Source organism: Lampetra planeri, chromosome 24, assembly GCF_965212315.1.
Source record: "Lampetra planeri chromosome 24, kcLamPlan1.2.h2, whole genome shotgun sequence".
NCBI classification, from domain to species: domain Eukaryota; kingdom Metazoa; phylum Chordata; class Hyperoartia; order Petromyzontiformes; family Petromyzontidae; genus Lampetra; species Lampetra planeri.
Window position 1 is genome coordinate 4,582,257 of NC_136130.1, and position 25,625 is coordinate 4,607,881.

Here is a 25,625-nt window from a genome sequence, read left to right on the forward strand (position 1 = left end):
GCACACCTGATTCGCACGGTTAGCTACGTACGGTGCGGAGGAAGTTCAGCATACACGGACATAAATCACGGCAAACCACTCCGCTGGCCCCGATTGCAATGATCTGGCTCAACCACTGCGATCTAAAATAGCGGGCGTTTCTCCACTGCGTCGACGACAGCCACACGAAGAGGGGTTCACGTCGTCCCCTGGAGAGATAACGGAAGCAAACAAGGGGATTCTGGTCGCAACAAAACGTCGCACTCGAATTGTAAACGTTGTGGGTTTGTTTTGTTTAAGCACACCCGTGTGCTGAAGTAGTCACTAATTGGAACTTTTTTGTTTACGTGACAAAACTCACTCATTTGCTGTATCGGGGTGGTGGCGGCGGGTTTAACGACACCGCATTTATATTTTCGCGATCGAACTCCCCATAAAAAACCTCTTGTGAGCAAAAATCTGGGGGCTGTGCAGTTCCCAAATCTAGCCACTGGGTGGCAGAATGACAACACGAACAACCTCAACCCTCAAACTCAACGCATTCGTCAAGAAGTGTGACCTTAAAAAGAAAACATAATAGGCGACGTTTCGGGCAATGGCCCTTCTTCGTTACATTTGTACGTTTCGGGCGATGACCCAGTTGTACCAGAACCGCACAAAATCTTCACCAAATATATATTTTGCATTTTAAGGCGACGTGAACGAGGGTTGAGTTTATTATTTTTGGTGCCTTTGCACCACTGCCAACGCAGCAGCAGTATCACCAACGAATTCGATTTACACTAAACGCCTACACGATGTATACGATGTGAGTATGCTTTGATGTGCGCACTATCCTTGAAACCCATTGGGCTGCACCAGACACGGCCTCTATTTATGGCTTCAACGGTGCTACAGACCAAAGGTCGCCAAGGCAAACAGCACATGGACGATGCACCCCAAGCATTAGTAGCTCAGGTAACACATTCCTGCGGAGGGAGCTGGTAGGAACGTTGGGTTGCTCGGTCAATGGCCTGCAGGGTCAACGGCCAGGGCGTGGTGTATTCCGCAAATATGCCCGACTATGAGGGCGGGCACAAGCCGGCGTGAGTAGGATAAACGTTGTGTTTTATAAGGGCACCACGAGGTGACCAGCGCCTCCCCACCCAGCCCACCCCTCCCACCCAGCCCCTCCCTCCCCACCCAGCCCTTCCCTCCACGACGGACGGATGGACACAATAATCCCCTGTGGGCTGGTGTAACCAGGAGGTTCCTACCAGTAAGAAGTTATATATCTATAAAACCCTTTTGCCACGATCATCATGTGCGCTTTTAGATGCACTCTTCCGATATCAGGAAGCCACTGCAGCGGATGCACTCAAATCATCTAGATTTAAAACTCGCTTGATTAGAAATGCGTTGTCTTGAATTTATGATTCCCCCGAACCTCCGATTATCAGTTGGCTACGTGGAGTCATTCCAACCAGCTTTGGGCGTTTTTGTTTTACGTGACAAACATTAGGAATTGGCTGTGTCGGGTGGTGGTGGTCGGTTAACGACACAATATTAATATTTACGAGATCTAACCGTAAAAAAAACCTTCAGCAAGAATATTGGTCGCGAAAGCCCTGTCACGTGTTGACCTGTTCGTGGTCGTGCATCCGGGAGGAACTGTAGAGATTTACGAGGTGATTAAGCAAAACCGCGCAGTTTAATAAAAAAAAACATACACCACATTAAAGTTTTATTATTTTTTAATTAAAGAGAAATGTTGAGATCATGCGAGACAACACAAATTGTCTTCAAAGAATGAACGTGGAAATTTACATCTTCACCACTATACACACGCCCGTCCCATCGCAAAACCTTTTTCTGCCAACCCATACATTACATTCAAACAATTACATTATACACCAGCCCAATTGAAACAATATATTACAGAGCCACTACACAACAAAAAAATACCCGCCACATCTATGAAAATCAAACTAACGAAAATTACTTTAGAAAAAAATATAAAATAAACTTTCAAATCAACGAATGTAATGAGTGGTTTGTCAACAGTAGTCTTGCTAGAGGCGTCCGAGTGAAAATCTGAACGCGCGTCGCTTGGCATCGCATCACCAGCCATCCACAAAATCGCTGCCAACACTCCGCTTGATGAACTTGCTCAGATGACAGAGTTCCAAAATGTAAACCACACTGTCCGTCGAGTCCCACTGGCTTTCATGCGGAAACAAACTGTAGTTTCAGGAAATCAATATTCAATGGTATCATCAAAGTGGAAAAATGGCCAAATGAATTAACACGACCTTCAAAGTGCCTTTGTGCTGTTGTGGTATGTATGATCTTCATTATAATGGTATATTTCCACGAAATTATTATTCGTATGACACCTTGCAAATCCTTTTCGTTGTACGAGACTGATAGAAGTTTTTTTTAAACAGCATGGGAATGATACAAAAATACACAAGAAAACCCTTCAATAAACACCATATAATCCGAGATTATCCATCAGCTGTTTATGCATTCAGGCAGACGGTGAAATATAATTTTATTTTACATTCACATTTAGGAGAACAGCAACTTAAATAAGACATCTAAAAGTAGTCCTGGAATCCATCCATACCCAGTGCAATAATAATTAAAAAAAAAATCACAAAATAATTTATACAATCCCAGGGATGAAATTGTGTTCCTGTATAAACATGAACAACATCTTCAAAAACATCCTCGTCACCAGCAGCAGCGTTCTCACCAGGCAGATTTACTGGGTAGGCAGGAAAAAACAGACCTTGGACCGTCCCCGTTGCATTGTCACGATTCCATCCTTTCCGACAAAATTTTTCGAGATTTAACGAAATTACCTTCGTCCGTCATCAGTAACCCTTGAAAAAATGAACCAATGTGAATGAACCCGGAGAAAAACAGTTGCGCGTTACCATGCCGGGACTTGTCGGCCCAATTGAAACCACCTGGGCAAATTTCATTGGAGGGTTTGCCCCCCCCCCCAAACCTGGAGACAAACCCCGGAGCAGAGAGGATGATGCCTTTCGTGACAATTCGTGCCGAAGACTTCCGAGGACGAACGCGTGGTGGGAAGCGTCACGTAATCTGTGCGCGTTCGCGCGATTGCCCCCCCCCCCCCCCCCGCAATGCTCCCGAGACAGCTGTAGACCATGCTCTTGATAATGCCCCTCAAATTTCATTGGAGGCGTCGCAATCAAAACTAACGATTCCCCTAAGCAAATGTTGTGGATAATCTTGGCTTGGCTGGACAAGGAGCTGTGTCACAGTAACGGCACACAGCACACGACGCATGAGCGCGCATGGGCTCATATCGCACTTGACAAGTGCGCACATTTATTCAAACCAACCGAGCGTCGGGGTACGTTCGCGCTTACGTTGGGACAAGTGTGCGTTGGTCTCAGTGCCCTGACGATGCCCTGGGGGCTTGCTGGCGCTGCCCTGGTTGCCCCTGGGGCTCGTTGTTATTGTTGTCGGTGTCGGTGTTGATGCTCGGCCCGCCTTGCTTGGCACCAGGTGTCGCTCCGTCTCCCCCCGGCCACGGTTCCCGGTGCTCACACCCCTCCCCCCCTCTCGACACCACCTTCTACCCGGGGATATAGTTTTTATTTAGTGAATGTATTTTAAACATACGATTGCATTTAGTAGTTGTTGATGTAAAGATGTAGCCAGGGCTTAATTTCTCAATACTTTTCCACGTTGCTGGTAGAGCGGAGCAGGCATGTGACCAGTAGCCACAGCGGGAAATATACTGGATATGGTGTGCCGGGCACAGATTCTGTTTTTGGGTCGCTATCTCAATACAAACTCAGCTGAAACTAATCCCGGATGTAGGCATGGTTTGGAGATGATGGACGGGGATTATAACCTAAAGTTGACCTCTATCGAGAAGGGAGCCAGACGTCATATATTCACTCTTACATTTCATCTCCTGTGCATACTTGTCCAAGCACAGGATGTCTCCCAAAGGTAAAGATCCCCCGTGTAGCCTTTCACAGTTGGAGAAAGTGCTGCTAGCAAGCACCTATGAAGGTCAGCACAGCACACGAGGGGGTGGATGACCAGCACCACACCTGGCCGCCTTCATTTGCCCAGTGGCGATGTTTACATATCGCACCAGGTAATTATTTGATGCTGAGTCGACCTAGGAGAGGCCCAGGACCAGTTCAGATAATCGCCACACGTGTGCTGTTATGCCGAAACCCTTACGAGCTCCGTCAGCGAGGTTGCAGTAATTGGGATGACTCCTTGTTCTTTTTTTTTACAGATTACATTTTAAAAAATGACAGGAAATTAAACGTCATGACCTTCCCCGCTGCCATGTGCTTGCAAGGCGGCTTAAGAAATTCCGCAAACGACTGGCGAACGCTCAGTAGCAAAAAGGCCGAACCACGAAAAGTTGGCTCCACCGAGTTCAACATCGCTGTTTAAACCGCGAATAAGTTCATATATATTTTGATATTTTCGTATAATATATAGCACGTTTTTGTATTAATTTAATCGTTTGCAAAATGGTTTTGATTTCGTCTGTTGGCATAACCCAGTGTTCTTCATTGCAAGGCCCCTGGTGGCCTTTAGTGCGGCCCCCTGACATATGCCCCCCCCCCCCCCCGACAATACACAAAGACTGAAAACACCCCCCCCCCCATCATCGTGCTGCTGTCAAACCCCAATGGTTTCAAACGCGTGATGGCCCTCGCACCCTGATGATGTCTTATTGGCGAAAGTGCCCCCCCCCCCCCTGCCGCCGCCCCACCCCCCATTAAAATGAGTGAAGAACACTGGCATAAACAGTCCTATTAGCCGGTCGCCGCTACTGCCGTTCACAATGGCCACCCACACAAGGCTCACGTGCTGCATAAACGTAAGCGGGGGTTTGGGGGACGCGGGCGAGGGGGGGGGGCAAGGGACGGTCGATGGTGTCGCCGTGCAGCTCGGCGCACCGTGGCGCTCGCTGCGGCCGAGGCGAAGCCCCGGTGGTCACCGCGCGCTTGTAGGACGTGGCGCTCGAGGGTTAAGTGTTACAGCAGCTTAGCCGTCAGCCCGTCGCGCAAACGACCACGATGCGCGACGTCACCGTCACCGACAACGCAGGGACGGCGGCAGACTCTACGACTTGGCGTGGCTGTGGTCGCAACTCGGCGGTGTCGGAAACGGGCCGGTCGGCGAAGCTGCTACCGGCGTCACCTCTTTGGAAACTTTGTCGCTTGCAGCCGAAGGAATTTGGCGGTTGCGCCGATTGGCGATTGCGCCATCTCTTCCGTGGTCGTGGTGGCGCCCGGTGGCGCCAGGTGGCGCCAGGTGGCTGCGATTGGGAGGGGAGAGCTGTCAGTCGTTGCAAGCATCGTCATCAACGTCGTTGTCGTCGCCGTCACCTAGGACAGCAACGTGAGCGTAACGGGGCCCCTCGCCCTCTTGAGCGCTGCTACCGCCTCCTCGTGGGTCACCCCCTCCAGCGACTCCCCGTTCACCGACACGATCTGGTCCCCTCGCCGGAGCCTCCCGTCGTGACCGGCGGCACCCTGCCCAACGCGGGGACGGAAAAACACAATTAGCGTCACCGGTGTTGTTACGTGAGCGTAAATTTAATTTGGGTCGCCGGGTTCGTCGAGCAGCTCACGTACCACCGCGCAACCGCTCCCCACTAGCAGCAGTGCGCAAGTACACAACACACATATAAAACATTCGTTAATCAAGCTGCAGGTTTCACCCTTTCCTGCTCCAAGACAACTGCAAGTTTCATGGTGGGTGTCCCGTTAACTGCTGAATCTCGGAATGCGCAAGCAGCTCCGTGTTAATTTTATTTAGAGATGTAACGCCGTTTTTGTTAAAGACAATGCACTCAACGCAGAGAACCGAAGCGACACAAACGCACTCAGCGATAGCTGGTGCCAAACTGTGCCACATGCCCTCCCGCACGGCCTTGTGGGAGCCTTGGTACTGAAAAAGTTATTTTATTTTTGTTTTTCTTACGGTTCCGTTCCTATGACTTCCGATGTTCGGCACCAGCCATCGGAACTGAATCGCAATAAAAACTGATGACGTACGTCATTGGAATGGGAAAGGGTAAAAATGGAATGCAAAGGGCGATGTTTTAGGCTTTGGCCCTTCTTTGTAGCACCGGCGCTGTAAAACAAACCTGTTAGGTTTCCTGTTATGTCACAGAACGAGCGTGGCCGTGATTCGCGAGCGCGCGGACGACCGCGTACCTTTCCACCGCGTCAAATTCCTTTTCGCAAAGTTCACAAAGGCTACGCCGAAATGTTACAAAGGAGGAGTGGGGGGGCATTGCCTGGAGAAGTCGCCTATTATATTCAGGGTGTCCATAAACTCTCTATCCATTTCTCTATTTACCATTAAGTTCAATGAAATAGGGACTTCATGGACACCATGCATTTTTCCTTTAAGTGCCACGCGCCTGGTGTGTAGCTGACGGGACGCATTGGGCGCCGTTTGACGTTTGAGCCGCGGTGTTTGTGCCGCTGGCGCTTGCCTTGTTGAAGACGGTTTTGACGTAGATGGGGAGGTCGCCGTGGGGGCTTCCCCGACCGCCGACGATGCTGAAGCCCAGCCCGTCGGGCCCGCGCTCCAGCACTATCGTCTTGTGCTGCTGCGGCCTACAAGCAAACATCACCGTCGTGAGTTGTCAAGTCGGAAGTCGTCGTCGCCGGTCGTTGGGTTCAGCTCGGAATGGCAGACAATTGAGTGAGGATGGTGAAACGAAGTGGGCCCCAATTTATTTAGGCAATGCTTTTACGCGTGACTTTCGCACCAGATGCACGAGAAAAATAATAAAACACATGTAGTATGTCGATGTTACGCGTGAGTGGACGTCAGCCCATGTTGCCACAGAGTCACGTGACAGCCTCCTCCTGCAGCACATGAGGGCAACAACCAGTCCCCGCCCAGCACGCCCTGACGCACTTCACTGCCGGAGACGATGTGCGGCCATGGTCTCCTGCTCCCCGCATTCCCAATTTTATTTAATTTTTAAGAAATGCATGAACAGACAACGCTCTGTTTTACGTCATCAAACAAATACAAAAGAGTGCGAAAGTCCATCAGCTGATTGGCCTTCCGAAGCAACGTCCTACAGCTGCAGCATCAGCTTAGGAAGTAACCATCAGCATGTTACTTTGTCCTACTCTTTCAACGATCTCTTTTTTCAATTGAAACTATTTTTACGACTATTTTTATTTTACCAAGTAAGGCCCACTTGAGCTATGTAGCTCTGTTCCAGAAGCTCAATGATGTGGCTTATCACGTGGAAATTTATATCAGCCAAATACTCTAAAAAAAACAATTACCCTCCCCTGGCTGCAATCAACATGCGTTAGTGTGGAATTTGACTATATTTTTTAAGATTAGGGCTAAAAAGTTGTGAATTGAGTAAACAGACTAGAGCCATGAGAATAATCAATTCGGATAAGTAATGGGGCTCGGAGCTGTGAATGAGTGCAAGGGTTTGGGATAATAGGTCAGGATTATAGATTGTAAATTTGCATTGATAGCTGGTCACTGGATTAAGATTAAGAGTTAGGCTAGGGCCAAAGAGAGAAGTTATCTAAGGGCTCGGGGATAGAGTCCATGTCTCAATAGGAATGGAATAGGGATCACGGTTAGGAGCTATGGCTCAAAGTTAGGACGAATTACTATGGGTTTGGGTTTTACGGATTAGGGCTAGAATAGTAAAACATCATGAAGCCAACTCGCTGTGGACTGAGGAATCGGCGAATATGTGAACATGTGGGATATGTGAACATCAGGACACAGATACTGCATTGGGTGCGGGTGGTTAATTTCTTGAGAACAACTTTTTGTGTTTAGTTTGGTGTCCTTCCCCCCGCACCTCCGATTAGCACAGTTGGCTACGTACGGTGCAAAACAAGATCCACATACGTACACACATGGTCACAGGGCGGATATGCGACGATTCAGCATTGCTAAAGGACATTAGGGGCAGGGCCGTCCATAGGGGGAGGGGCCCCGGGGGCAAATGCCACAGCGTGGGCCCCTACGAGGCCTTCAAACTTAACCGGGAGTGTAACGGCCGACACCGTGACGTCGAAGCCCCCCCCCCCCCCCCAATGTGCGGGGCCCGGGGCAGTCGCCCCCGATTCACCGTGTCACCCCTAGGGGGCGGCTCTGATTCGGGAAATGGGAACTGAGTGGGAGAGAGCTGGACCACAAAGCGAGCAGTCGGAATAGAAGTAGCTGGCATTTCGAGCGGAAGCGTCCGAGGTGGGATGCCGGGAATTTGCCGGCGAGAGAGGTGAAGCAATGCAAATGTGGGGAACAGAACACGTGGCAGGGCGAGTGTTGTAGATATGATGAGGCAAACCGGCTTCGCAGGGTGGGGCGTGTAAATACAGGATGTGGGGGAGGGTGGCGATTTAGATCCCGTGCGCTAACCACCAGATATCTCGCTCGTCGGTACCACCTGAGGTCGCATCTCTTTGGCCGTTCCAGTTTCTCTATGTGGCCAATAACAATGAGTGATGTGATAACCATTTGAAATCAGTGGAGTTATCAAATCATTCACTTTTCATAATGAAGGTTTTTTTTGGGGTTAGATTGCGTGAATGTGTCGTTAAACCCGCCACCACCTGACACAGCCAATGAGTAAGGTTTGTCACGTAAACAGAACGTGCAAATTAGTTACTATTTCAGCACATCAGCGTGTTGGAGCGTAACCTCTTCTTGGCCATGCAAATAAATGAGAAATACGAATTGTTCACGACCTTAGGTGATAGCAATTTGTGCCCTGGTCCGTGGACGTGACTGCCAAGACAGACAATGGAGTATCCTGGTCCGGCGACCAAGGGCGAGGGGAACACTTAAGGATCAGAACGCGGGGCACTGTCAGGCCAGATCGTGGGTGTCACTCTGTGTGTGTCGACTCTGCAACAGCTGGATGCCACGTTGGCTAGGAGATGTTAACTGCCTCGCCTGATACACAGGTAGTCGTGGGACCGATCCCGACCCTAATGCCTGCTGTACATTTGGAGTTTGCGTGTCTTTCTCCCCGTGGATGTGTGGCTTTTTGTCCGGGTCCTCCGGTTTTCCCTTTGCATTTAAAAAACATGCGTTTAGAGTATTTGGCTGCTATACATTTCCAAATGATAGGCCACTTCGTTGAGTTATCATTCATGACCAGTTCGATTCTGAATAAGAGCTATATAGCTCAGTGGGCCATACCTGCTAAAATAAAGAAGACATGGTTGAGTTTTCAGTTTAGAATGCGTTGGCAACGAGGTGCAGGTGGTGGTGGTGGTGGCGTCGCCGGCTTTGGGGCCACGAAGTCACCTTGATCTGGACCAGCGGTCGGGCAACCTGCGCCGCCGGAGCTCCATGCGGCGGCTCTTGAAAATAAAATGTTTTTAAAAATCTTTTTATTTTGGTTACCGACCCCTTGACCATGGAAATCTGGGTTTGCCACAGAAGTCCAGTTTACGAAGGGAGTCGAGTTTACCACGAGCCGGGGGGGGGGGGGGGGGTCAGCAACGTGCGGCTTCATTAACGACCGCTTCGTGACGTTATTTATTAAGGACCCACCGTCGCGTGTTCACCACGTGCGTTGTTCGAAAAGAAAAATGGCACTCCTTGTTGTTTTAGTTGCCGACCCCCCGACGTGGATGAAGCGCCGGGGCTGCGGGGCGCCGGGGCTGCGGGGCAGCGGCGACGTGGGGCGGGGGGGGGACTCACCCAAGGTCCGCAGCGGCGATGCCGGCGCCCGATTGGCTGGAGGAGCTGCCGCTACTCGACTGAGCGCCGTCGCTGCGGTTGAAAAACCGGCTGAGGTCCGTTCCAGCCACAACCTGCAGCGGCAGTCAGAAGCAGTCAGCGGTCGCAGCAGCAGCAACCACGAAAGGTACAGGACCGCCGCGGGGGTTAAAGAGAGCGGTTGGGTGCGCATTCGTTTCTGCGCGTGTGTGTGTTGAGTGTGTTGAGGGTGTTGAGTGCGTTGTGTGCGTTGTGTGTGTTGAGTGTGTTGCGTGTGTTATGTGTGTTCCACCGGGCCTGAACAGACGCTTGAGGACAGAACTTGCGCTGACATTCTTGTACAACTAAACAGGGGATGTTTGCCTTTGTACTGGCGGAGAGGTGGTTGTAGTAAAGTGCACTGAGGAGAAGTGCCCGACGCGCGTGCACACGCACACAAAGACAAAGATCCCCCATATAGCCTTAACAGACTGTAGGGGCAAGTGCTTCTAGCGAACACCTACAAAGGCCGGCTCGGCACACGAGGGGGTGGGTGGCCAACACCACGCCCGGCCGCCTTTGTCTCTCTAGTGGCGATGTTTACACACCGCACCAGGTACTCATTTGAGGCTGAGTCGACCTAGGGGAGGCCCAGGACCGGTTCAGATAATCGTCACTGGCGTTGCCCGTGAGCGGGAAACGAACCCGGGTCACCCGGTTCGTAGCGCAGCACACACACACACAACAACAACAACCGCCATTCGCCACTAAGTGGCGGTGACGTCACCACGACGCTTGTGCCAGGGCAAGTGCACCTTGAGGCCACGTGAATTGTCGAACGCCCGCTGGCAGGAGGTCACGGGGCAGACCCAGGTGCCACGGGTCGACTGACCGAGATGACCGAGATGACTGGTTGATGCACTACCTGTGCCCCCTACTGTACCAACTTGCTTTGCTTTAGCCACCCGCACACACACGCACACACGCGCATGCGCACACGCACGCACGCACAAACACGCACGCACGCACGCACACACACACACACACACGTCCGTGCTCACCTGCAGCCGGAGGATGCAGGGAGACTTCTTGAGAAGCCCCACCACCTGCGCATGCGTCAGCCCATGCACCGCCTCACCGTTGACGCTTATCAGCTGATCTCCCACCTGCCCGACACAAAGACAAAGATCCCCAACCGATGTAGCCTTAACAGACTGTTGGGGCAAGTGCTGTTAGCGAGCAGCACCTATGTATGTTGAACTTCTTTTGCATCGTACGTAGCCAACCGTGCTAATTGGAGATGCTTATGAAGGCCGGCACGGCACACGAGAGAGTGGTTGGTCAGCACCACGCCTGGCCGCCTTTGTCTCCCCAGTGGCAATGTTTACACAACGCACTAGGTAATCATTTGAGGCTGAGTCGACCTAGGGGAGGCCCAGAACTCGGGTCTCACACACACACACCCGGCTGCTTTTGTCAACCCAGAGCTAACGTGAACATGCTGCCAAATGCATCCATTTGAGGAAAGGTTCAGATTCAAGTTGTCGTCGGTGGCGTGCATCTGCAAGTCACAACATCAGCACCAGGGATACAAAGGCAGCAGGGCGTTGTTACTGGCCGCACCACCCCCTCATCGTGCTGAACCGGCCTTCACAGGTGACCGCTCACCACGCTTGCCCCAACAGTCTACGTAGGCTACATTGGAACTGGCCTTTCCACAAATTCATGACTCGGGTCCCTATACCTCGTGCTGACCACGTGGTGTAGGACGCGGTCGAGCGCCACGGTGGCGGAGATGTTAACTACCTCGCCTGGTATGCAGGACGTCGTGGGTTCCATTCCAACATTGACACCTGCTGTATATTTGGAGTTTGCTTGTTTCTCTCCCCGTGGATGTGTGGCTTTTTCTCCAGGTCCTCCGAGTATTTGGCTGCTATAAATTGGCCAGGTCGATTCTGAAAAAGAGCTATCAAGCTCAGTGGGCCTTACCTGGTAAAATAAAAAAAACATCGTTTTTAGTTAAGAATGCGCCGTGGTGGTGAGATGTTAACTACCTCGCCTGGTACACAGGAGGTATAGTTGGAGTTTGCGTGTCTCTCTCCCCGTGGTCGCGTGGATTTTTCTACAGGTCCTCTGGTTTTTCCCTCCACATTTAGAATCAACATCACTAGTTCAGAGTATTTGGCTGCTGTAACATATTTGCGTAATGAGCCACTTCGTTGAGCTATCATTTGTGGTCGCTTCTGACCAAACAGCAGCATCGCTCAGTGGGCCTTACCTGCTAAAATAAAAAAAACAAGTTTAATCGTTTAGTTTGGTACAGGGAGCTCACCTTGAGCTTCTGCGTGCGGGCGGCAATCCCGTCGGCCTGGATCATGGCGATGAAGACCGGAACGTCCCCCAGAGGGCTGCCCATGCCCCCCGCTATGCTGATGCCCAGGGAGTCGTTGGGGTCCTGCGTAAGGGGTTATAGCTTCTAGTTTAGTTTTGTTTAACCAGGCGATGACTTCTTAGGGGGCAGGATGAGATTCCCTTGCAAGCGGGAGCCACCCAAAAAAAATAGACATCGGAGCGAAAAAAAGTGTGTTGCAAGAAAAATTGAAAATGCTTCACAAAACATGAAGAAAATACAGCTACTGTTGTATTGAAAGTTGGCGTGGACAGGCTGGAGGCAGAGAGACATCCAGGTGTGTGTCTGTATGGGTGTGTATTAAGAGATGAGTTTCAGAAGAAAATTTCTCCAGATATTGCATTTTGGGATCTAGAGGCCAAATTTGAGATTTTATTTTCTACTTTATTTTCTAATTTCATACTTTTAGATGTAAATGCATTCCATTGAATGCTTTGCATCTAAATCACATTCATTGTTTATGTATTCAATTGAATATGTGTATATGTACGTGTGTATGTATTCATGGGCTGAGTACATGGGCGTGATGTGTAAACATCGTCACCAGCAAGACAAAGGTGACATCGGTACTCGCTAAAAGCACTTGCCCCAAAAGGCTGTTAAGGCTATAAGGGAATATTTGTCTTTAAACATTAGCACTGGGGAAACAAAAGTGGTCGGGCATGGAGCTGGCCAACCACCCCCCCCCCCTTGCTAACTAACAGCATGTTTGTACGCATGCATCACCCACCTTGGTCAGTTCCACAGTCCGTATTTGTTGCTGCTGCTGCGGTGTTTCCAAGCCTGAAGGGAGCCAGGACAAAGGACAGGCCACGGGGAAAACATGCAAACGCCAAATATACAGCAGGCGTCAGGTTCGGGATCGAACTCCCGACCTCCTGCATATCAGGCGAAGAAAGATGACATCACGCCACCGTGGCGCCCTTTGAATAACTAAAAAGTAAATAAAGAATATAAGTTCAAATTGCTGTATCCCGTGTGCACCGAACCTACTTTCTGAAACGATTACCGTACACATTACTCCCCGTTATCACTGGCTTAGGGTGGTTGGTATGGGCCCTGGTGCAAGGAATGAAATGGGGTCCCCCCCCCTGTCCAATTCCCACTGGCTACCCCCCCTGCCCACACACCCCCTCACTCATTATAGCCAAGCACCTGGGCCCATCAGCCCGTGGGCCGTGGTGCAGCTACACCGTCTGCACACTCGATAGCTACGCCACTGCCTAAGGGGTTTCACGAGGACGATGCGAGGCTGCCTATTGTGGCACTGCCAGGATGAGAGCCTTTGGGACGGTGTCAAAGTAGTGTCACGTGACCCGTCAGAGCCGTTAACTAGCTAACCTCCCCACCCCTACCCCACCCCCGATCGCTTCTACGGTGCCGGCACCACCCAAACGAGAAAGATTGAGCCGACAGCCACCGCCGCCACCGCCAGCTTCGTTCCCATCAATTCGGCCGAGACGTTTGGTCAGCGCCCCACCCCCCTCAGCCCACCCATATTGTTATTATCACATTTCTATTTCGCTTAGATCTCATCTATACTTGTGAGTGTAGTTTTATTTTCACATCCAGCCCTTTCGCATACTTCAATATAAAAGGCTCTTTACAAAATAGAGATTATTATTATTATTATTCAATCTGCCCGATCCATCCGGCGAGCACATCCGGCCCCGCCCCACCGTTGTCACATCACACCGACGGGTTCGGCCGACCACGGCCGCCGCTCGTGGCCGCTCGTGGCCGCTCGTGGCCGCTCACCGGACGTGGCCTGCGAGCTGGTGGGGGACAGCGTGCCGTCGGAGCGGCTCGGCGTGGGCTCGCTGCTGCTGCCGCTGCCGCTGGCGCTGGCGGTCGCCGTGGCGGCGGCGGCGGCGACGCTCGACGTGACGACGCCGAACGGCGGGGGCAGGCTGTTGGCGCTCGCCTGGCTCACCTACGCACAAAACCAGAGCGGGGAGGGGGGGGGGTAGTGGGAGGGGGGTAGTGGGTGGGTAGTGGGGGGGGGTAGTGGGGGGGGGGGTAGTGGGGGGGGGGTAGTGAGGGGGGGTAGTGGGGGGGGGACTGTATGTTGTCTTGGTCTGGTCTGGGACTGTTTTCTTGTTGTTCTTGCTGCATTGCCTAAGCGTGATAAATCGGACTTATGTCATTAATTTAAATAATTCCTTATTTGCCTATGTTTAGTGACCTGCTCATCTTTTTCTTTATTCTGCACTGCCATCGGTTTTTATTTTATCGTTTGCCGTTGTAAGTGGTTGACCCGCCCATACTGGACATCTGTGGAAAAAAAAAGCTTCACAGCTCATCGGATTCCTCCAAAACAAACAATCGATCCGATTCTGACTCTGGAACCCCCGCACAAATTGTCGTGAAACTCCCTTCAACCCGCGGGTGTCGAGGAGGTGCCCGCGCCCCTGGGCTCGCCAGGAGACAGGCGGCGCTCGGCAAGTGCGGACTAATCTCCACCCCCGTTCCACCACCTCGACTGCGGTGAACGTAGCCGGGCGGCACGTCCGAGGGGCTCACCTGGCTGGTGTCGGACGTTCGCCGGGAGGAGAGCAGGGAGCCGACCTTCATGCGCCCCACCTCCATCTTCACCACGCCCTGGGCGCACTGCTCGGAGACCATGGACACCACAACGACTCGTTAACTTGCCCAGTGTGTGTGTGTGCCTGTCTGGGTGTGTATGTGTGTGCCTGTCTGGGTGTGTGTGTATGTGTGTGTGTGTGTCTGGGTGTGTGTGTGTGTGTGCGTGTATATAGGTGCTCGCTAACAGCACTTGTCCCAACAGTCTGGTAAAGGCTATACACGGGGGATCTTTGTCTTTGTTTTGTTCGTGGGGAGCGGTGGCGCAGAGGTTAGCGCGCTGCGCTACGAATCTGCTGACCCGAGTTCGATTCCCGCTCACGGCCAACACACAGTGACGATTATCTGAACCTGTCCTTGGCCTCCCCTAGGTCGACTCAGCCTCAAATGAGTACCTGATGCGGTGTGTAAACGTCGCCACTCGGGAGACAAAGGTAGCCAGGCGTGGTGCTGGCCACACCACCCCCTCGTGTGCTGTGCCGGCCTTCATAGGTGCTACTCGCTAACAGCACTTGCCCCAACAGTCTGTTCAGGCTATAGGGGGGACCTTTGTCTTCGTGTGTGCGTGTGAGCCCCTGGTGTCCGTCGTGCCTTGAGGATGGCAGCGACGGTCTCCTGCGAGGCAGAGCGCACGTCCTCGCCGTCCACCGACAGGATCTGGTCGCCCTGCGTGAGTCGTCCGTCAGCCTCGGCCGCCCCCCCGTGCACCACCTCAGACACAAACACCCCGTTCCCACTCCTGCGCAGCGGCCACGACAACAACAACAATGAGAACAACAACAACGACGGTAGTGAATCACACCTGTAGAGCGACTGTCTTCGACAAACCACTGATGTTTAAAGACAAATATCCCCCCCCCCCATAGCTTTAACAGGCTGTTGGGGCAAGTGCTGTTAGCGAGCACCTCTGAAGGCCAGCACGGCACACGAGGGGGTGGTGTGGCCAGCACCACGCCTGGCTACCTTTGTCTCCCCAGTGGCGACGTTTACACACAGCATCAGGTACTCATTTGAGGCTGAGTCGAGCAAGGCGAGGCCCAGGACCGGTTCAGATATTCATCACCAACTTTGGCCGTGAGCAGGAATTGAACTTGGTTTGCCGGGTTCGTAGCGCAGTGCGCTAACTACTGCACCCGAACTCCCCACGACAGAGTACAATATACACACACATGGTGTGTCGACATCACTGACACTATGTTCAGTTGAGAGGCCTCCGTCTAGCAGTGGGTGTGCGTGCATTTGGGCGAACGATCAAGCAACCGGATGAGTAAGCAGGAAGGCAAGCGGTATTGTTTTAGTTGGAGAGTGGGTGAGTGTTATGAGCCGCTGCGGAGAGTGGCAATGCGGGTGAGAACACAGGTGGGTGGGTGAGCTCATCACCGAGTGAACAGGCAGGCAAGCAGGTGACCAGGTATTTAGGTGATCGGTCTACCAGTTAATTGAGTGAGCGATTGTAAGATGCTGTAGTTTATTTTTTGTGGGGCAGGTAAGCGAGCGAGAGAGTAAAAGAGCGCACAGGGCAAGTGGGCGAGAGCCAACGAGTGAGCGAGGTCGGCATTTGGCAATCGATCGATCGAGCGATTGGACGACCGAGCAAATGAATGAAATAAGCGAGCAGGCCAGGCGAGTGGCGTTCGCGACGGACAAGCGAACAAGCGAACGAACGAGCGAACGAGCGTGCGCGCGGGTTGCTTTAGCCGGCGTCCGTACTTCTTGCCGACGATGCTGAGGCCGAGGCCGCGGCCGGCCTTCTTGAGCAGCTCCACGGTGAAGACGTGCAGCGCGCTCTCGTCGTCGCCGCGGTAGCGCGCCTCGTCGCGGTACACGTACAGACGCACGAGCTGCGGCGACGCGCGCAGAGCGTTGATGGCGTCCTCGTGCGTGGCCGAGCGCAGGTCCGTCCCGTTCACCTGCGCAGGCAGTGACACCGTTCAGGTGATTCGTCGCCGAGGACCGAATACACTGGTCAACACACTTTTAAGGTAATTTTGGGATGCTGATTCCAAATCTGGCATTAGTTTTTGTCTATCACATCAAGTTTTTGAGATATCAAATATTGCTTTTTCAATAAAAACTGCAGAAGAAAAATATTAAATAAATGTGGATATCTACATAAAATGATATTATAAACACACTATCCTAAAAATACAGCACCATATTTTAACACTAAAGCAGTCACTGACTCGCAACAACTTGCAATCAAATGTGACAGAGTTAATTTCAGGTAAAATCAATGAAAATGGGGTATGCCGATAGCATAAAATGTGATGTGATAGAGCAAATCTGAGATCAGATTTCGAATCAGCACCCTGAAATTAGTCTAAACAGCTGCAAAAGTCCAGGCCAGAAAAAAAATAATTTGTTGACCAGTGATATTTTTTCCATTTCCACGTGGTTTAGGGTTTCGTGCCGTTCCGCTTCATGTCCGATGTTTCGCTCCCAGTGCCAGTAGCTTCTTCAGGAACCGGGAAAACACGTCGGAGAAGAGCGGCCGAGGATTACTGCCCAAGTACCCCGGTTGACCTTTTGCTCGCGGGAAGGTCGCACATCGTCCTCTGCTGGAACTCGCTTCCCCCAGCGAACGGTGGCGCTTAAACTCTGGGTGGATGTCGTAACGATATAATAGGATCCGGAACATACCGAGGAACACAGCACGTGGGGGACAATTGATGTCTGACCCTAATGGGAATGGATCAATGCGGGCAGATAATTAGTACGGTCACGTGACTAATGGGATAATGCGGCTCTGACCTTTAACCTTTGCTCAGTGGCAGCAACGCTCATTCTCCTCCGCGGTCCCCCTGGTCTGGAACTTCCTTTTCTAAGTCCACGGTCCAGACTTTCCTTTTCTCCTCTGCCTGTGACCGACTGCCTTCATAAAACTAATATGAATATAATCAATGCAGACCATTGATGGATTTTGCTGCATTCCCCTCTGCTGCCAAATGCCCGAAGCAGCCTATAGCAACCTGTATATGCATGGGGGTCGCCCATTCAAACAACATGCAGGAGATCGGGTAAATGACAGGTGATTTGATCAGACACGATTAAAACCTTAGACTATTTAAGAAAGTGTTGTTGTTGTTGAAATTATTGAAATGACCTTTCACATAATCACGGTGGTCTACATAGGAGCGGCCAACAGCAATAACAACGGACAAAGATAAGAATACATGCCACAGGCAATGTGGCCGTATAAAGACAGTGGACGTAACGTCCTCCGTGAAAAAAATTATACCTATGATGACAAAAAGTAATCACGTGATGAAAAAGCGCTGTGATTGCAGGACAGCGCGAGTGTGGAGCAGATGCGCTTGCTCGTGCGAGGATGTGTTTGTTTGGTTTCTACGGTGAACTTCTTTCTCACCGTACGTAGCCAGACGTGCTAATCCTCGGTGCGGAGGAAGGACAACAAACTAAACACAACCAGCAGTTCTAAATAAATTCGTTAATAATAGAAATTTAAAAGTGCAAGGCTCCAGTGGCTTCCTAATATCGGAAGGAAGAGCGTTCTAGACGGCTGAAGAAGCGCATCTCAAAGCACACGATTCGGTGACCGTCTTTTGTTCGATGGGCAGCCAAAAGCTGCTCCGAGGATGACCGGAGTTCACGTGGTGGTTTATGCTGCTTGGCGAGATCAGCGAGGTGTTGTGGTTCTTTTGTGCCAATCACTTTGTGTCTGATGAGTGCGACCTTTTAAAAGCTCCAATACGGCCATCTACGCTCCCCCCTCCCCCCCCCCCACTAGGGCTGAACGATTTGGGGAAAATATCTAATTGCGATTTTTCTGACAGATATTGCGATTGCGATTTGATTTGCGATTACATTTTTTAAGTCATGCTTCAGTTCAATATTCACTGTATGATGGATTTAAAACATGTGATGGAGCATTACCACATGATACCATCAAAATATTAACTGCTCTATATATTATAATGCAAGGATGAGAACTGAAAAGACATGAATTGCTTCCAACATGTATTTATTAAAATGTTTGAATTGAAATAGTAAAATCAAACATAGAACAATTGTTAAGTTAAATAAAGTTTTAATAATAAATAAAATTCCAATAAGAAAGCAATAGGACTTTTCAAATCCCCAAAAAATCGCCGCCTTTGCGATTTGCTAATGACATCGTTTCAAATTGCGATGTCGATTTGAAATCGATTAATCGTTCAGCCCTACCCCCTACCCCCCACGGTCTCATGAGAGCTGCGATGCCACAATGCCCCCTACAATATAAAGTAGGTAAAGGGCACAGCCGTGCAACTGCTTGCTCATGCCAAGGCTTGGCGGAACGGCCTCCACTACAGCACCCCCCTCCGCTCCCCAGAGGGTGTTTGGCCTCATCTTGGGAGAGGTGCGATAATAAACTCCACTAAACGCGACCTGCTGATCGATCGATCGACCGACTGTGCGCATGATATCACGTGCGATCGCAAACTTCCGTCCCGGTAAAAATATCGTCACATCGTGAGTAACGGTCGCTCATTTCATTTTTCTTACATATGTAATTTCTTGACAATCTACGTAGGAAATAACAAACTAAATAGTTAATGGTCTCTATAAATAACTATTATCCATCAAAGTAATGCTTTGCAAAGCGTTTTTCGTAGTAATTGACGGCACGGCGTTTATTTGACATCATCAGATCCGCGGTTAAGTAACTTGTGTACTTACTTGCGTGCAACTCGTTATAGATTGCTAAGCTGTAACGACGAGAAGGCTCGGTTGGCAGGCTTACGCCGGAGCGGACTGCCGTTAAGCAACTTTCAGATACAAATCTTTATTTTGCACAGCGACGTGCAGAAAACGATAAACGCGTGAAATACGTCCATACAAAGTTGCGGGTAAGGGGTATGAAATCGCGATAATCGTCACAACGAGGACGACGATGGTAAGGTCGCGGCCACCTGAGCTCTCACCTTCAAGATTTGGTCTCCGGCCCACAGCCTCCCGTCCTTGGCAGCAGCTCCTTCTTCGTAAACCTCGTGAATCATGATGGCTCCCTGGAGACAAATGTCATCATAGTCATATATTTGTTTATATATTTTATATATACAGTAATCCCTCGCCACTTCGCGGTTCAAGTTTCGCGGACTCAGTGCATCGCGGATTTTTCGAACTGATTTAAAGGCCTCATTATACCTGTGCAGTAACACCATCATCATCATCATTCATCATCACATTCATCGAACTGCACAGGTCTGTCATCGTCGTCATTGTCATCGTCGTCATTACTGGAGTCAAGTCTCAAGATACTACTGTCATTGGTGAGTGTAGAACACCATAATACGTATCGTATGAGAGAGAGTGAATGTATAATATTAAGGTTTTATAATTAAATAGATTTAAGTAAAATATATATATATAAAGTATAAATATACATATTTTAAACATTCTGGTACCCACACACACATATACGGAAATTCCTAGGGGGCCAATCCTACTTCGCGGATTTTCACCAATCGCGAGGGGTTCCGGTCCCCATTAACCGCGATAAACGAGGGATCACTGTATATCAGGGCGCTTCAAAAACGTGTTAACACTTATATGGGACTATCGTTTTAAATGGAAAAAGAACAGATACTACACTAGATTTGAAGTTTTCGTGACTGCAGGGATCCATACTCGTCGATTCTTTCGGTAAAGTCACGTAGGTAGAAAATAAAATAAGTTAAATCACGACGTTTCGGGCGCAACACAAGCGCCCGTCATCAGGTGGGACAACCCTTGCTGTGGTTGTGATTTAATTTATTTTATTTTATACCTACGTGACTTTACCGAAAGAGCCAAAGAGTAAAGATACTACACTGTAACGTCATAACAAATGTCATGTTAATAGCTTCAAAAAGTCTCCACTTGTTCACCACCATTGTCAACGCGTGCCTGGATTCTTCTCCGGAAGCACATTTCTTGTGGTGTTGTTGCAAATTCTCAGAAGTGTTAAACATTGATTGAAGCACCCTGTATAGTACTTTTTACACAAAAAAAGTTCACCAAAGCGCTGTAACCACGAGACGTTGGCATCACTCTACCTGATGATCCATTTGTAGACACCCCACTGAAACCACGATGAGTGAGCACAGGTCAGAACACTACTCTGCCCCCGAATGAAAACGCACACGTGACGGACGACGTTTCGAGCAGAGGCCCTTCTTCAGAGCGGCGAGGAGAGATGCCACGCTTTGACGGAGGGTCCCACTGCCCTAGACGTCGCCCCTCTCCCCCCTGTGCCAGCCCCCACCCTTCCCTGCACGCCACAAACCCTCCCCCCTCTCCCCCTTCCCCCCCTCCCGTACCGATATAAAGTCACAACAGCAGATAATTTTCTCACCTGAAGACGGACGCTTGTGTTGCAACAGAAACGTCGTGTTTTCTTTCGTTATTTTTTCTATCTACGTGACTTTACCGAAAGGACCAGAGAGTTTGTTATTGAGATGGTTTTTGTTTCGTTTATGTTCAGCGCAGTGTTGTTGAAGAATGTGTTATTAATGCTCGTAAACCGCTGGCCAAAGCAGTATCAATAAAAACATAATTTTGCTGACGCATATTTTGAACGTGAAATGAGCTAATCACACCGGTTATGCCGGACGAAGCGTATCAGAGGCAGAGTGTAAACACATGCAAGTGCGTGATTGACATCAGTGGGAGACATGTAGAGCCTTTGAATTAACACGTGAATTGCTCCGATCAATTATCCAGCATGACTTGAGCGGGGCATCTACGATCGGATCACGGTGTAGTATAAAATACTCCACCACGAAAAACGACGACTGACCGTGCCACTCAGCACTTCCGTCACGCCTCGCCACGGCGCTCAAGATGTCTACATTTTCTATTTTTTTTGCTTTTAAGCATTTGTTTTTAACGATCAATGGTTTACATTTCATCGGGGGGGGGGCAGGGCAGTGGGAGAGATATCGCATTACCCTGGTGAGAGCCATCGCGCCAAAAGCAGATTACATTATTTAAGTTGCGGTAATATTCTCTCGGTCGATGCAACTGCGCAAGTCAGATCCATTACACTATGTAACACAATTTTTGCTCCTGGGTAGTAAGTGTTATTTCGTAAATGCTTATGCCTAAAAAGTTATAGAAAATGGCCATTATTCCCCACAAACTTTACTTTTGTGACCATGGCAGTGATTTTTTTAAATTTACCTATTTTAAATGAAAAAAGGGGCGAACTTGTGTTTTTTCGTTCACATAAAGTTAGAAAAAAATTACATATGAATAAAAATTAACATGTATTTTTACTAAAGTAATACAAAAATTACTACAAAAAAGTAGGAGTAGTTTTTCGAGATTTACGATTAAACTGTAAATCACTTTCATGAATCAGCCCCCAAATGTAGTCTCCCATCATGTTCTCGTGATAATGCCCTTTGTAGCGGTGTTCCAAGTCCAGTATATCCTCGTGAAAGCGCTCGCCTTGCTCCTCCGAGTACGCTCCCATGTTCTCCTTGAATTTATCAAGATCAGTATCAAGGTTATGGACTTCGAGGGGCATCCTACAGCTAATGGTGCTATAGTTCTTAACCAGAGTCTCAACCAACTCCACGTAATTTTCGACCTTGTGATTGCCCAGGAAGCCACGAACCACTGCGACAAAGCTGTTCCTAGCCGCTTTCTCCTTACTAGTGAGCTTCTTGGGGAAGTCGTTGCACTCCAGGATCTTCTTTATCTGTGGTCCGACGAAGACACCGGCTTTGACCTTTGCCTCTGACAGCTTAGGGAAGAAGTCTTGAATGTACTTGAAGGCTGCCGACTCCTTATCTACAGCTCTGACAAATTGTTTCATAAGGCTCAATTTGATGTGCAGTGGTGGCATCAGCACCTTCTGGGGGTCCACCAGTGGCTCCCACTTGACGTTGTTCCTCCCCACAGGGAACTCGGTCCGCTGTGGCCAGTCCCGCCTGTGGTAGTGCGCCTTGGTGTCCCTGCTGTCCCAAAGGCAAAGACAGCAGGGAAACTTGGTAAATCCGCCTTGGAGACCCATCAGGAATGCCACCATTTTGAAGTATCTGATGACCTCCCAGCCGTACTCATCATACTGCTAGGCATCCAGCAAGGTCTTGATGCTGTTGTAATCCTCTTTGAGGTGCACCGAGTGAGCCAGGGGAAGAGACGGGTACTTGTTACCATTATGGAACAGCACGGCTTTGAGGCTCCTGGATGAGATGTCAATAAAGAGGCGCCTCTCATTCTGGTTACAGGCGATTCTGATTGCCTCGAACAGACTGGTCACATTGTAGCAGAAGCAGAGCCCATGTTGACGGGTGAAGAAGCTGCAAAAAGGTTGGTGACGCTTCCTCTGATCTGCGACTTGCACACTTTCATCCAACAAGTTCCACTGCTTCAGCCTAGATGTCAAAAGCTCTGCATTGGACTTGGTGAGACCAAGATCTCTGATCAAGTCGTTGAAGTCTTTTTGGTTGGGGTAGTATGGGTTTCTCTCCTCTGAAATTGTCATCTGGATCTACAATGTCTTCCTCGCTCTCTTCTAAAGACGGCTGCTCTCTCTCCGGAGGAGTGGGTACGAGGAGCTCATGGCAGTGTGGCAACGGGGCGATGGATAAAGGAAGGTCCGGATACGTGATAGCAGGTGTATTCTTGCCAGTCCGACGTTTGGAAGGGTCTACAATGTAGAAGTAGCAGTTGCTTGAGTGGTCAGTGGGTTCCCAACAAATTCTTGGGATAGTGAACTTCATGGCTCTCTTTTCCCCTCTGTACCATCCTACAAAAATACATTTATTTCACCCATGACTAATGTGTAAGAGATTCTCGCAATATTTTTCATATATATGATATATTTTTCAATAACGTTGAAAATCGTAAAACATTTAAAAATGAAAAACTCTAACAATTGAACAGATAATATAACATAAAATTCCGAGCAATAATTGTCCATCTTACCTTCCAGAGTTTTTTTGCATTGCTCGCAGATGAAATGAGTTGCCCAGGGTTTGTCTTGATCCCCGACAGGCATGCCAAAATATGTCTCGCACATCTTAGCAGATGCTTCCACAGAGTACTGTTTCGCTCTTGTCTTGATATATTGGCCGCAGACAGAGCAAAATGCGTCTGCCGGATGCTTGCAGCCTCTTCATGCAATCTCAGAAAAATGCAGATATGTATCCACTTAGGCAGTTGGAACTACACTAAACTGGTGGGCTTAAGGCCCGTGTATTTATATTACTATTTGTATTACTGTAAAGTTCTAGAATGTTCTAGAAGTTACTCCAAGTTTACTCAACACTGAATCTATCTGGAATGTTCTGTAAAATAGGTAAATTTCAAAATATCACTGTCCTGGTCACAAAAGCAAAGTTTGTGGGGAATAATAGACATTTTCAGTACTTTTGAGACATAAGTAATGAGGAAATAACACTTATTACCCAGGAACAATTTTTTTTTGTTACACAGTGAATTATCAACCAGATGATCATCTCCCTTTGTTCTCAAGTCCACCGAGCTCATTGTCCCCGGCCGGGCCACTAACAATGGTTCTAGATTTGAAGTTTTCGTGACTGCAAGGGTCCATACTCTTTGTTTTTTTCGGTAAAGTCACGCAGGTAAAAAAGGAAAAAATCACGACGTTTTGGAGGCAACACAAGCTTCCGTCTTCAGGTGGAACCGTCACAGCAAAATTGCTGTATCAAGGCAATACAGCAACAATGGCTTCACTTAAAATATTCCTGGTCTAACCAGGGTTGAAACCTGGTTGTAAATGCAACCGGAGGTAGAGCAGTGGCACGGTGGTTAGCGTACTGGACGGTGAACCCCGGTGGGTTGAGTTAAATTCACTGGCCACGGCTAACACCAGTGGTGAGGAGTAACTTCACCGAGCAGACTGGTGACATGTTGTCAACTGGCCCCACTGTGAAACGCATGGTCAAGGGAGGCTTTCACCCAGCATTCGATTGACTAAATAAGCTGTATGTGTAAACTAAACTACTCAACTTTTTTTTATTTTACCAGGCAAGGCCCACTAAGGTATACAGCTATTTTGCAGAAGCGAGCTGGCCACAAATGATAGCTCTAAACGTGCGTTTCTAAATGTGGAGGTAAAAACCTCGAGGACCCGGAGAAAAATCCACGAAACCACGGGGAGAGACACGCCAACTCCAAATATACAGGCGTTGGGGGGTCAGGATTGAACCGAGACGTTAACTACCTCGCCTGCGTACCAGGCGAGGTAGTTAACATCTCGCCACCACGGCGCCCTCTCCCATGTACACGAGCAACGTGGGCAGGAGAGTGTCAGATGGAAAGGTTGTAGGGTTGAGGGTGAAGGGGAGAGTGGAGAGAAGCTGTCATCCAGCAGTGGATTGAGAGCATGGCTGTAGATGTTCGCACGAGGAATGCGGCGCTGACCAGAGGGGTGTCGACGCCACCCACGACGCTGAGGCCCAGGCCCGTGCGGCCCTTGCTGATCTCGACGGTCGTCTCGCGGCCGGCCACGATGGCGCACGTGGCGGGGTCCAACTCCTCCGCCACGCGGGACGACGTGACGCCTGCACGCGGTGCAATGGTAGAGACGTGGGGGGGGGGGGGGGGTGGAGAGCGGTTGGTATGGGTAACGCAACCGGGGGCCGGGACGGTGAAGTTGAGGAAGCCGGATCGATGAGTAAAACATCGCAACGACCGCGGTTTTTGTGCTGGATTACTCGGGCCCCATTTTCAAATGTCGACCTCCGCCCACATCTTGCCTCCCGAAGGCTGGAATCCGCTCTACAAGCCAAGACTAGTGTGACAAGGCCGATGACGCCGATGACATCGTCAAGCTCCGTGCGTTACCTCCCGTCCAGCGGCACACTTGGGGGAACAGATGGGCGAATGTGTATTTTCCCCAACTTATTCCACCACTCTCCTATAAGTTGCAAAATCGACTGCTTAAATAGTTCATGAGATAGCCCAGCTCTAGACTCAACCCCGTCTA

At 49.8% G+C, this 25,625-nt stretch overlaps 1 protein-coding gene across 3 annotated transcripts in view; it reads right to left on the reverse strand.

Moving 5' to 3' along the window:
- Nucleotides 1–4,625: 4,625 nt before the first annotated feature.
- LOC144726670 (multiple PDZ domain protein-like) overlaps nucleotides 4,626–25,625 on the reverse strand; it is a 166,489-nt gene continuing 145,489 nt past the window's right edge. For all 3 annotated transcript variants that reach the window (XM_078605433.1, XM_078605434.1, XM_078605432.1), the window contains 12 exons: nucleotides 25,061–25,200; nucleotides 19,606–19,689; nucleotides 16,391–16,590; nucleotides 15,272–15,419; nucleotides 14,621–14,707; nucleotides 13,856–14,030; nucleotides 12,828–12,880; nucleotides 12,020–12,142; nucleotides 10,749–10,853; nucleotides 9,691–9,803; nucleotides 6,479–6,602; nucleotides 4,626–5,507 (listed from right to left, as the gene is read on the reverse strand). In XM_078605433.1, coding sequence (XP_078461559.1) covers nucleotides 5,361–5,507; nucleotides 6,479–6,602; nucleotides 9,691–9,803; nucleotides 10,749–10,853; nucleotides 12,020–12,142; nucleotides 12,828–12,880; nucleotides 13,856–14,030; nucleotides 14,621–14,707; nucleotides 15,272–15,419; nucleotides 16,391–16,590; nucleotides 19,606–19,689; nucleotides 25,061–25,200 — 1,499 coding nt within the window. In that variant the 3' untranslated portion in view covers nucleotides 4,626–5,360. The remainder of the gene's footprint in view (nucleotides 5,508–6,478; nucleotides 6,603–9,690; nucleotides 9,804–10,748; nucleotides 10,854–12,019; nucleotides 12,143–12,827; nucleotides 12,881–13,855; nucleotides 14,031–14,620; nucleotides 14,708–15,271; nucleotides 15,420–16,390; nucleotides 16,591–19,605; nucleotides 19,690–25,060; nucleotides 25,201–25,625) is intronic.